Source organism: Echinops telfairi, unplaced genomic scaffold (genome assembly GCF_000313985.2).
Source record: "Echinops telfairi isolate 266 unplaced genomic scaffold, ASM31398v2 ScPeMD7_21;HRSCAF=78, whole genome shotgun sequence".
Lineage (NCBI taxonomy): Eukaryota > Metazoa > Chordata > Mammalia > Afrosoricida > Tenrecidae > Echinops > Echinops telfairi.
In genome coordinates, this window is record NW_022103918.1 from 810516 (window position 1) to 824117 (window position 13602).

The window sequence follows — 13602 nt, forward strand, 5'->3', positions numbered from 1 at the left end:
GTGTGTGTGTGTGTGTGTGTGTGTGTGTGTGTGTGTGTGTGTGTTTAAGATTGTTTGGCAGAAAGTTGATCGCTTAGGGCTTAGTTTGCTTGCAGACTTGAAGAGTAGCTAAGGACCACAGTTTAAGGAGTTCTATTAGTCTCTATCAGGCCAGTATGAATGGTGATTTTCATGATTTTGAATTTTGTTCTACATTTTTCTCTTGCCATTTGTCCATGAACTTCTATTGTGATCCTGATGAGAGCTGTTGGTAATGGTAGCCAGGCACACCTAGTTCTTCTAGTTTTGGGGTAGTGGAGCCTGGGGTTCAAGTGGTCCATTTGTCCCATGAACTATTTCCTTGAGGTTTTCATTTTTTTCACTTCTTTTTGCACCAGATGGGTAGAAGGCAATGGTTTTATCTTAGATAGCTTTTTGCAAGCTTTTAAGACCTCAATCACTACTGTCTCTGTGGACTATATTATGCCCATTAACCTAAATATCCCCTGAAACTGTGGTCCTAAGTCCCCAAGCCTGGTGACTCATTCCCTCCATGAGTTTGGTTATGGCTAAGATGTTTCAGAACAATGCCCTCTGTATGCTCTACAATATCCTTAGACATATGTGTAGCACATACAATGAGATATGTAGATGTCCTAGATGTTTACTTATGGGTGTATTCTCATTTGTCTTCCCACATCTGTTCAGCTAGCATGCCTACATATGTATCTACTCATAGTTCATGTTTGTTCTATTGATATTGCAGGACTAGGTATGTAATCATATTTACCTTTGTTGTTCTTTATTCTTTATTCTCAGTGTATTCCTTTTCCTTGCTTATGTTGTATGGCCCTCCCTCTTATTGTATATTGCCTCTCCCATCACCTAAATTAATACTTGTCTACTTGACAAGATGAACTGACACAGTGGCTGCAACAACATAAGAATAATTGTGAGGATGGAGCAGGACCGGGTGGTATTTCACTCTGTGGTTCATCTAATCCCTATCAGTTGGAACCAACTTGATGACACCTAACTACCACGACAACGCTCTAGTCAGTGATTAACTCCTCTCATCCCTTTCAATGTCTAGCAACCATGAAACAATGTTTGTTTATTGGCCTTTTTAACTAGCATATAATATATGCCTTTTTGGGTAGCAAATACTTTTACGGGACACAACTCAGTCTATCACACCAACCCTCCACAATGTTGTAAGATCTAATGAGTTACTGCTTACAAAAGAGCCTAGAAAATAATGACAACCACTACTGTATTAATATGATGATGGCATACATTGGACAGCACGCATTATTATTATTATGAATCTAACTATTTCAGAATTGGATGATCACTGCTTGCCAGCACTATTAGTCTGCTGTTTAGTCAATTGCTATTGACTATCTTTTATGTGGAGAACACAGTACTAAAGCTATATGGCAAAAAAAGAAAGAAAGAAAAAAAAAAAAAGAAAAACCAAGCTTAATGTTGACTCACAGTGACTCTATAGGACACTTAGGATCGGAACTTCCCCTGTGAGTTTCCATGACTATAACTCTTTACTGGGGTTGAAAGCTCCATCATTCTCTCTCAGTGTAGCTGTTGGTGGTTAGCAGCCAAACATGTAACTGCAACTCCACCAATTTATAATATCTGCCCTTAATTTGCCATAAACTATTTTGGACAAGAGAATGGATATTGAAAAAGTATAATCAAAACATGGTTGAATAAATTATTGTAGCTAAGTCTACATAAATGCTTGAGGGGCTGGATGATGGCTCGGGTCATGTCATGGGAGCTGGGTGGATTTCATCATTGTTTTCATGATTCACCTGAATTTTGAGTAGAAATTGGGAGGGTTAGGAAAGTACCATGTAAAGGAAGTGAAGGCAGTGGACTTGCCTGAAGAAATAGATGTAATTAGAGGGGTATAAGCAAGCATCACAAGAGACAGGGATGAGAATGGGTTGGGAGTGAGACTACTCGGGCCCTGTCCTGAGTACCAAGCACAGAGACTCTTTGAGTCTCCTTTCCTCTGCAAACCAGGCCTCAGTGGGCTCTAGCATTTTATCTGGCTCCCAAGCCCCATGATTGAATTGCTTTAAAAAAATCTCTGGTGATTATAAAGGCAAACAGATTTCTTTGATCCAAGTAAGAGTCCAAAGGATGGCCTTTTAAAGAATGATTGAATTCTGGTGCGGGTGGTGAGGTGGTACATAGGAGTCCCTTATAGCTCAGAGGTAGAGAGATAACATGAGTAGTCATCCATGATGTTTAGTAATCCTGGAAAATATATCAGGAGAAATGATCCACTGATCCTAAGGCAGTGAGTGCCTGCAGCCATGCTGGCTATGCCTTCTGAGGTTCCTGCTTTTGATGAACACTTGTTGGGTGCTGTTGTGGACTCTGACCCATAGCGACCCTGCAGCATAGCAGATGGAAACCCTGCCTGGTCCCTTCCATCCTCACTCTTTCCCCCCCACAGAACGACTCACTGACGCGAAGTACTGGAATCAGCACTAGACATGATGATTAATAGAAACTCCTATTGGCGTATTGGGCTAACTACAAGGTCCACAGTGATTTTGAAACTACCAGCCACTCTGCTGGAGAAAGACGGGGTTTTCCATCCCCGTTAAGAGTTACAGTCTTAGAAACTCACAGGGGCAGTTCACTCCTGTCTTAGAGGGTCACTATGAGTCGCATCCACTTGATGGTAGTGAGTTTCAGGCTGCTATGAGTCAGAATGGATTCAATGACAGGGAGTTTGATGTTGAGTTAGGCGGGCTGTAATGTATATGCCTCAGTCATGTCCCAGAAGAAATCAGACTACAAAATGAAAGTACCCAACCAGAAATTTATTATGTAACAACCACACATTTGTCCTCCACGACTGCATTTTCTTGTGCACCGATCTAGGGGCTAGGGTGTAGTGGGGCAGGAGAACATGTAGGAAACAAAGCAACATGTAGGCTTCTATATATTTCAGTGACACTACAGCAAGGGACCATAAAACCAGGCACCAGGCTCCGGAATGAAGGCGACATTCTCTGATCTCAGTTTCCTCCTCGGCGCTGCCTGAAGTAGCGGTTGTAGGCGGCGTTGTATCCGTAAACCATGGCATAGCGTTCGCAAAGTGTGTAGTCATCGCAGGCCTCCCGGTTAATCTCATGGGCAGGCTTGGTTCGTTCTCGGACCCTAGCACGTGACAAAAGAGAGAGGTCAACATTGAGAAGCGTAAAGAGGGAAGAGAAATAAAAACAAGGAAAGGAAAAGCAAGCATGATTAGAGTGAGCTCCCCTCCCAAAACAAGACAAAAGACAACAACCCAACAACAAAAAAACATTTAAGTAAGGTAATTTGAGGAACAACGGGCAAAGGTAAAACAAGAGGGATTCCCACCCCCACATTCAAATGAAAAGAGAATCTTGTTTTTCTCTTCTCTTCCTTCTATAGTCTGGTCTTTCACAAAATAATCTTCCAAGAATTGCATGGTTTTCTCTATATGGTTTTCAAGTTCTTTGATGCTTGTATATGATTAGAAAGAATATATAGGATGAAAACCTGTTTCTTACTCCCTTGAGACCTCAGATGGAGCAAAATGTTGCCACCCACCTCTCCTGGGCCTTGGCTCTCCATCTCTGCTGTGGGGAGATGAAGCTGTTGGCGTTTCTCCTGTTTAGGAAGGGGCCTTCAAATGGAAAACACAGATAGGCAGTTTTAGGGAAGCGGTAGTTGGAGAGGCTTCCACCATATTCTCCGACACATGTCTACGTGAGGGGTCTTTATGTCTGCATCCCATAGAACCCAGAGGACCGTGAAAAGGAAGTGAGAGGAGGAGGCAGAGTTCATAAACTGCTGTGTCCAAAGAAATCGGTCATCCTTATGGATGTCCCCAAGGCTTATCACATGGGCCATAGCACATTGTCGTTTGTTTGCTTGGGGGCCATCGTACTGCCTCCCCCAGCTTTGGTATTTTTATTGTTTTGTTAATGTCCTTGAGGAAAACTTCTGCCTTTCTAGGCATACTTTTAGAGTGTCAGTAAATGAACAGTTTAAATAGTCTGAAAAATGGTGCATAAATTAGAGACTGGCATGTTGTTTTGGCCTTTGCTCAGTCTCCCTCTATCCAGAGAGTCAGCAGCGGTTGACTTAATGCTGACGACTGGGGTCTACTAGCAGACTTGGCCTCCAACGCCATCTATTACTCCTTGTTTCCCACTTGTGTGGTTGATGTGGTGTCAACTAGAAATTTCCAGAAGAGTTTGTGGTATGTGGAATGTAGTTTAAATATCATATTAAATGACTACTGAGTTTAAACAATTATTTACTTGGTATTTTTTTTGGTATGGTGATTGGACTTGAATATTTTCTTTAATTTTCCGAAAGAGACTGTGTCTACCTTATTATATATCAAATTTTGTCTTTTTAAGAATAGAGAGAGATTACTTGTGCATGGGATTTAAGTACAGAAGACAAATGTTTCACTTACTAATTTCATAGGACTCCATGCTTTCATGAGATTCTGGAATTAAAACAAAAAGATGCATTTTATTGTTGCATATCATGCACTGTGTTAGTCTACTATCAGAAAGAAAGGAGTGGAAGGGCAGGCTCATGAAGATGTGAGAATTGTATTGTGTTCAGACACTCCCCTGCCAGGAATGCCTCTGCACACAGGAGTGAATGGCTCAGTCTTTGTTAACCTTTTCCAAGGGTTTGAAGCCTTCAGACTAGAGGCAAAAGCTAACTTAAGTGAAGCACAGGAGTCCCCATAGAACTTTTAAAAAATATCCCTGGGGCCTGTTGGAGAGGTGTTTTGAAGTGAGAGAAGGGTCCAGAAAATAGCTAGTTTCTCCAGGCAGGCTGTGCAGTTGCTCAGCTGGATTTTACCAAGACAGGATTCCAAGTGGTCCCACAGCCTCTTAAAAACCTGTGCTAAACTGGCAGCCACAGAAACCACGGGCTCCAGTGGAACAACTCACATCGGGCACCAGCCCAGCACAGAGAGTGAACTGAGATGCTTTCAAAGCAAACCAACCCTCCAGAGGACTGATGGAAGAACAAGAGACTTGCATTTATAAGCAGGCGAATTTGCTTGAAAAGTTAAAAAGGGAGGTGAAGAAACCACATGTTCCACTATAGCAAATCTGTGAATTATTTCAAAACTCGGGTGTGTAAGACACATGTTTGCTAATATCGTTTAGGAGTGAAAAGTGACTGCAACTATCCAGATCATTGAAGCCTAAGGCTGATTTATTGACCTAATTGTGCTTCCGACTGTCTTTCATAAAGTCCTAGCAGACACAGACATTTAACAATTGAAAAGAGGAAAGGTTTACATGCTGGTAGCAGAAGTCAAACAATCTATTTTTTCCTGAAGTTATTTAATAAAGAAACTCGCCTTCATATTAGCTCATTCAACACAATCCATGGGATTGTCCTGTCTCTAGAGAGGCTATGCTTAATTCTTCACATAAAAGCTTATTTATTTTCATAATGGTAAGTGATTCAACCAATATTTTTAACCAAGTGATTCCAAAGTCAAAATAAACATCTTAAATATGGGCAGACAGGGGGTATGAATTTGGACATTTCTCAAAATATCTTGAAATATCTCTTCTGGCTGAGTGACTTACCGGAAAAATAACTTGTCGTTTTAGTTGTCTACAAACGTCTGGATAGTTAGAATGTAACAAAATACTCGATGTCCTTGGGAACCGGGAACAGCTAAATTAATAATATGCTACGATTATAGCAGAGAAAGGGAAAAAAGATGGGAAAGGGAGAGGAAAAATCAAAGTGAACTAAAGTTAGAGATAGAAAAGAAAACCCGAGGTAAGGGAGGGAGGAGGGCTCTCACCATAACACAAAATTGCCGCGGCGAAGGCAGCCAGAATGGAGAGAAGAAGCAGGCTCCTCATGGTCATTCCGACTTTGCTGTCCTGCGGCTCCTCTTGTTGCCTTGGGCATCAGTAGGAAGGGAGGCTCCTACAGGCTGTTCGTGAAAGGCTGTGGAGTTTTTATAAGAAGCTGAGCAGCTGGGAGGGGAGGAACCAGTGGGAGGGGGCCGGAGAAGGTGGGGACTGGTTGGCATTAAACGAGCACTGGGACTTTTCCCAAACAGTCATTCCTTCCAGATATTATCTACTCTGGGTGGGCAGTTGTCCCTCAGTCCTGGATGTGATCTGGGCTGCAGCAGGATGCTGTCCTGGTACTGCAGCTGCGGCCACCCTAGGTTGGAGACCAGACCTGGGCAGAAGTTCACAGGGAAGGGAGTTGCCACAAACACGTGTTTGCTTTTCTAATTCCTTCACTGATCTACCCTCCTGGTCTTGACTGCAGGCCTTTCAGGTTTGGTCCACAGACAGAGCCGTACTGTTTGACTTGCTCCCCCCATGGATGGATTTGAGGCTGTGGCAGAGAGCGGACACTTCGCATTTCACTTTATATTCTGGTTACAACTGAGACTCACCTTCCCAGTAGGACTAACTATCCATCCAGGGCCAATCCAACATTCACCTCCTTACGGCAGTTTTCTAAGTGCTCCTGAGGGTGGAGGCGTGCAGTGCCTCCAAGAGTTCTGCTTCCTTGACTGGCTCCACTGTAACGTGAACGTCCCATTTTGTGGAATGGCCTGTTCCCCCTGCTCCTGTAGGCTGGCTGTCACTGATCTAAAGTGCAGCAAAGATAAGAGAGCACTTAGCTTTCATTTTCCAAATGCATTGTCTTGTGAATTAACTAAGCCAACAGGTTTTTAGTGAGCGGTAGATGAGATGCAAGGCAGTGTGCTAGATACCATGGGGACTCAGAGCCAAATGAGACAAGACCCTATGGAGGGAAGTAATAGGTACTTACTATTGACTTTGTTCATCAGTATCTTCAAACACAGATTTTCGCATTTCACAAATACGCATTTCAGGACCAGAAATACTGTATTTTTATAGGAGAAGCATTTCCATTTGGTAATTTTGATGACCTTGGAGAGAGAGGCCCACTACCCCATTCCAACTGTCCTTCCCCATCCATCTCTTAGCAGTTGTTGTGTCCCTATTGGCTGGCTGTCCAGGAGTCTCCTATATACATACAATGGCTTTTGAGGAGAGCTGTGCTTCAGAACCTTTGACCCCCCCCTGGCTACCAGCTACCATCAAGTTGACCTACAATTCAAGGCAACCTTGTGCTATAGAGCAGAGCCACAGGGTTTTTGTTTTGTTTTTTTGGCTGTAAATCTTGATGGAAGCAGATCACCAAAATTTTCTTTCCTGATGTTGCTGGATGGTGTCAAGTGCAAGCATTTTGTAGTATCCAGAGATTAAAAAAAATAATTTTATTGGAGGCTTATACAGCTCTTATCACAATCCGTAAATACATCCACTGTGTCAAGCACATTTGTACATTTGTTACCATCATAATTCTCAAAACATTTGCTTTCTACTCAGAGATCTGGACCCTTGCATTAGAACAGAAAAACACTGGGATACTGGTGGGTGGATGTGTTGTTCAGTTCTGATTATTTCAAGGGTCAACAAAGAACAAATAGCTGGGGCCACATGCCTAATTCTTCTTGGCTGATTGCAGTCAAGTTTTCCTCACATGTTCCCCTTGCAGAGCTTTTATGTTTAGTAAAGAGATTCCTTGTTTAAGGAATGACTTCAGCTGTACAGGAAGACCTGGGTTATGAAAGTCCAACCTCTATAGAGCCTTTTATATTAAAAATTTGAAGTATATACAATGTGTATTATGGATGTATACTATTGTGTCTATCTGAAAAGGTTTCCTTTTTCTTTATTAAAAAAATTATTTGTGGATTGGGTGAAGGTTTATAGACTAGATAATAAGTTACATACAATAATTTATACACATTTCATTTTGTCCATTGCAATTCCCTCACTGTGTCCCATTTCTTCATTGTATTCCACCTAGAAAATTTGTTTTTTGGTTCACAAAAGGTATGGTGTATACTAAGATAAATCTTTGACTACATTAGATACTGTGGTGAAGTGATTTATTTGATATGGCTCTTCTAGCCATAGTCCTTATAACTCACACCAAATGACTGGGTGGTTCCACGCAAATTGGATATATGCCCTTTTATTTTTCCCTGGTGGTCTGGATAAGGGGCCATGGAAGAAGAGCTATTAGGATGATATGATTCAGTTGTAAGTGATTGGTATCAGGATTAATTGAGATTATAAAAACTTGGAATTCCACAGTAGGAATTTGTAAATTTTGCCATCTTGCTGGGTAAACCAAATGAGCCATCTCAAAAGTAAGAATGGAGGGATCTCACTATCATCAGGAAAGAAGAGCCAGAAATGTAGCGTGTCCTTTGGACCCTGAAATCTCTGAACACTGAACCTCCTTGATCCAGGAGACAAGGAACTGTGACGCCAGGAGTGGCAGAGAAATGGCAGCAGCAGAAGCAAGAAGTTTAGGATCAGAAAGAGCAGTGGGCTTCCTGGCCCACAAAGAGCATAAACGGAGTTGCCTCTAGGCTCACTTGCAGAGTAGGGTGCTTCCAAGCACTTAATTGGACGAACTGGGCCTGTGGTCCCATGGAACTAGAGCTGAGTGCCTTCAGTGGAGCTTACAGCAGAGTGGCATGCCCTGTGGGCATTTATCAGCAGAGCTAGAGGAGCTTTGTAACATTGCCCAAGTAGGGCAGAGGCCAAGGGACCACGTGACTGAGAGGTCATGCCAACAGGACTTACAGAATGACTGCAATCTGAGAATTTCGGATCCTGAATTATACTTTAATTTTCCTAGCAAATACTATAATTCTATTTTTTATGGATTCTCTGTGGTTATTGCAAGGAATTAAAGAACCCAGCAGAGAAGTCAAGTACTGAGGGAATGACAAAATCAGCTTTGGGCTGATGTTGAGTTTGATTTTCTTTCTCCTTTGTGAAGTGAGGTCAAATGTGTTCCCTATTCTACTTTGACAGATATGAAACATGCATAGCTATTTCAACGTATGTCCAAATTTGAATTAAAGATAGATTTAGGAATGGATTTTGTTTGTAACCTAGGAACTTCATATATTCTGAAAGATGAATATGTTCTAAGAGACCAATGAAATCCAGGTTTTCTCTCTACCTTTTCGTATGCTAAAAGAGAGAGTTTTTGTGATAAAAATCTCAAAGGAGGCCTCATAAAAAAGACGATGTAAGTTCATCCACGATAAATTCAACCGTCACAATTTCCACCCACAAGATTTAAATCACAACTTTAAATCACAACTTGCACGTAGTCTGCTCTTCCGTGCCCTTTTTTCCAGGATGGGTCATCCAGATCATCACATTGGCAATACATTTAAAGTACAGAAATCAATATGCTAGACATTTCATGGGTTTGGGAGAACAAGGCAGCCATTGTTATGTGCCATTTAATTGTCTCGTCTCAGAGTGATACAAACAAAACAAAACACTACTTAGTCTTGTGCCATCTTGACAATTATTGTTACACTTGAGCCCATCCTTGCAGCCACCGTGTCAGCCCATCTCGATGAGACTCTTTCTCTTTCTTGAAGACCATCTACCAAGCAGGATGTCCTTCTCCAGGGACTGGTCTCTCTGGATAATATGCCCAAAGTATGTGAGATTAAACCTTACCATTCTCACTCAGTCCCGGTGAGCACAATAACACATTTATAACTAATACCCAATATGCTTTATCCCAGGATGTCCCTCTTCTCATCTCTAGAATCAAAGAAATCCTATCTTTTCTAGTTCCAATCAATTATGTTCTACTGTATATGAAGCCAATCTCTCCCAGCAGGATGCCAGAGGGCTCCGCTACACCTATGTTTAAATGGCAACTGTGCCCTTTCAGCCATCTGCTGTCACACGCTTCTCAGTCTAAGGTGAGGTCGACCTTGTTTCAGAAGTCGTTTTCTCCATGCTTCCACTTGATCCCCAAAGCTCTCCAGCATTTCTTTTTGTCATCTTGCATGTGTAACACTTTTTGTATGGAGTGGCCTCTCAACAGTCCCTCCTCTCCCCTTTCTACTTCTCTCTACCCCGCTAGTCCTGGGGTCTTCTATGCCAACTCCCAATTTATAAAGGATTGTACAAAAAACATTAATGCTAAATTTTCTTCTTTTTCTCCCATATCACATCTCCTATCAAAGATGATTTGGCATGTGCCAACTTCAGTTTTGTGCTTTTATGAAAAAGACTTAGAGCAGTGATTCTCAACCTTCCTAATGCCATGACCCTTTAATACAGTTCCTCATGTTGTGGTGACCCCAATCATAAAATTATTTTTGTTGCTACTTCATAACTGTAAGCTTGCTACTGTTATGAATCATAATATAAATATCTGATATGCAGGATGTATTAGGTGACCACCCCTGTGATAGGGTCATTTGAACCCCAAGGGGTTGCAACCCACAAGTTGAGAACCGCTGACTTAGATGAACCTTTGAATTAGGAATGGGGGCATTGCATTGAAAAGGATCAGGGTTGACTCATCTAAGAGAGAAGAGGAGAGAAGAAAACAAAGGAGGTAGAAAAAGTAGAGGGGAAAATGAGGAGAGCCTGGCATATTTGGTTCGCCCTCTCCTAAATGAAAGGAAATGATGTTAAAGTATGTGTGGTGGGGCCTATTTCAAGACACTACTTACAAGTGATAGCAAATATATGATAAAGATAATGTTATGATTGCTAACTATTTTCAGATTATGGAAGAATCTCCTCAAGTGAACTATTTTGGCAATATGTAACAGTGGACGTCTGGGTTGACTGGAGAAACAAATCCAGAGACGTCTACTCATGTATGTATAAGAAAAAACTGCATCAAAGAGTAATTGTATATTAAGAAAACATTCCAGACCAGTCCAGATCAAGTCCATAAGTCCAATAGCCCATAAGTCTAATACTAGTCCATAAATCTCTCTTTAGATTTATGCAACACATACAATGATACAAAATGCAGGAATATTATAGGTCAGTGGGTACAAAGTCTTGTGGATCCAGTGGCTGTGGAAGCATCTCAGCACTGGTGCCGGTCTCCATGTGGTTCCTCCAGCTTTCCAAATGTGACTCTTCAAAAGGAAGGTGAAGCAGAGAGAGAGGGAGACTCTTCACAGGTCTCAGCAGGTCTTCATTTGGCTTGTTAACAGAAAGATGAAGGCAGAGCGAGAGAAAGTTCTCAGAATTTTCATGAGAAGGCCATGCCCATGAGGAGGCATCATCAGGCTGTGACCTGATTGCCAGGCTAGACTCCACCCCTACACCCTATTTATCAAGTTGACATGAAATTATGTAATTACCACAGTTATCCAAGTAACAAAGCCACAGAGCAATACAAATATCCTATTTCATCCAGCTTCAGGAAAAAAGACAGAAGCATGATCATCTCTTCTGGGTAAGAAGCAGCCGTTCTTTTTTTCATCCCCTCAAGTTCTTGGGTGGTACTGCCAACCAAAAGACTGGAGGTTTGAGTTCACCTAGTGGCCTGGAGGTGTCTTAGAAGGAAGGCATGCCAATCTGTTTCAAAAAAGTAGTCATTGAAAATCCTGACAAGTTCCGTTCTACTCTGACATCAAGAAATATCAGTGTAAAGGTGGGTGAGTGCAGAATGGAGACTCAAAGACAACTGGATACCCCCTCGCTGAGGGGTTGTGGGGAGGAGACAAGCCAATCAGGGTGCAGGGCAGCAATGATGAAACACGTAACTTTCCCCTAGTTCTTAAATACTTCCTCCCCCACGCCACTATCATGATCCCAATTCTACCTTACAAATCTGGCTAGACCAGAGGATGTACATTGGTACAGATAGCAACTGGAAACACAGGGAATCCAGGGCAGATGACTCCTTCAGGACCAGTGGTGAAAGGGGCGAGGCCTGGAGGGTGAAGGGAATGTGGGGTGGAAAGGGGGAACCAATTACAAGAATCTAGCTATTTTCTCCTCTCTGGGGGATGGACAGCAGAGAAGAGGGCAGGGGGAGACATTGGACAGTGTAACTTATGACAAAACTATAATAAGTTGTGAATTATGAAGGGTTCATGAGCAAGGGGGGATGTGGAGGAGGGGGAAATGAGCAACTGATATTAAGGGCTGAGGTGGAGGGCAAATGTTATGAGAATGATGAGGGCAGCGAATGTACATATGTGCTTGACACAATGGATGTATATATGGATTGTGATGAGAATTGTACAATCCCCCAATAAAATAATTATATAAAAAAGATTGACACAGGGTTGTTATGACTTGAAAGCAATGTTATAACTGGTTATTATTGGGCATATACTTCATGTGATTTGAGGGCTGAAAATACAGTAGAGAGAAAAACTTCCCTCGTGAATCTAAAGTGTTTTTTAGATCACAAATTTAATTAGTAGCTTCTCATTTTTCTTTGTTATTGCTGGTTAGGTCAACCTTGTGTCTTTCATCATATGTTTTTGAGTTTCATTTATTTATTTTAAAGCTAATTTTATTGGGGGCTCTTACAGCTCTTATAACAATCCATACATCAATTGTATCAAGCATATTTGTACATATGTTGCCATCATCATTTTCTAGACTGTTATTTTCTATTTGAACCCTTGGTATCAGCTCCTTTCCCCCCCTTACTTCTTCTACCCTCCCACCCTTCTGACCCCTTGATAAATGATAAATGATTATTATTTTCATATTTTACACCATTTATTTAGTTTTTAAAAGTTATATTAACATATGATCTATGTGCCACACAATTCAATGGTCTAAATATATTAAAAAGAGTTGTGCATTCAATACCACAATCAATTTTAGAACATGATTTTCATTCTTGGATGCATTATTATTAGCTTCCCATTGTTTCCCAAGCTTCCCTGCCATAAACCTTAGAAAGTATTAATTTAGTTATTGTCTTTATAGATTCATGCATTCTAAATTTCCTCTAAAGAAAATCATGCAAAAAATATCCCAACCACAACAAACTAAAACACAGAAAAACTTCAATAAAAAGGCATAAAATAATGTAAAGTACAAGTACTTTATGAGTCAAAAGGGGAAACAAATGGTAAGATGTTAAATTTTAACCTAATTATAGCTGAAGTCATCTACTTTTCAATGCACTCTGTCTGAGGACAACACTATTCACATCTTTGGTTAATAGGCTGAGGGAATTCAATGGAGGCTTAATCATGAGGGGACTCTGTAATGACCTTGGACCTTCACTGTCATCTATAGGCTTCTGCAAACTGGGTTCTCAGATTTAAGCTCTCGTACAGCTTTCCTGTGATCATGAGTTTTATTGTTACCATCCTTTGATCACACTGGCTGGTGTGTGCTTCTTCTTAGCTGACACCTCATTTAGATGGCTACTTGTTTTAAGACAAACCTTTAAGATCCCAGATGCTAATCTTTCTGATACCAGGAACCATCGATTTCTTTACGACACTTTGCTATAGCACCTATATCTTCAGTGATCACTTCATGAGGGAAAGTACCAACAAGGCCACATCATAAAAATGAATTGTTGTTAGATCTGTGGTTATGATTAAGTGTGGAGTGGCCCCTTGTGTTAGACAGGGTTCTCTAGAGAAGCAAAACCTGAATGCTAATCATTACATATATATTTATACAGATAGATATATAATATAAGAAATAAACAGTTAAATTATAAACCAGT

The 13602-nt window shown here is 41.2% G+C and overlaps 1 protein-coding gene across 1 annotated transcript; it reads right to left on the reverse strand.

The window, feature by feature from the left end:
- Positions 1 to 2816: 2816 nt before the first annotated feature.
- Positions 2817 to 5956, reverse strand: LOC101654762 (matrix Gla protein). Its single transcript, XM_004713803.2, has 4 exons — positions 5843 to 5956; positions 4472 to 4504; positions 3595 to 3670; positions 2817 to 3177 (listed from the first exon to the last, which is right to left on the reverse strand). Exons 1-4 carry the CDS (start codon positions 5907 to 5909, stop codon positions 3036 to 3038), a joined length of 318 nt encoding a protein of 105 aa, XP_004713860.2. The 5' UTR covers positions 5910 to 5956; the 3' UTR covers positions 2817 to 3035.
- Positions 5957 to 13602: the final 7646 nt, after the last annotated feature.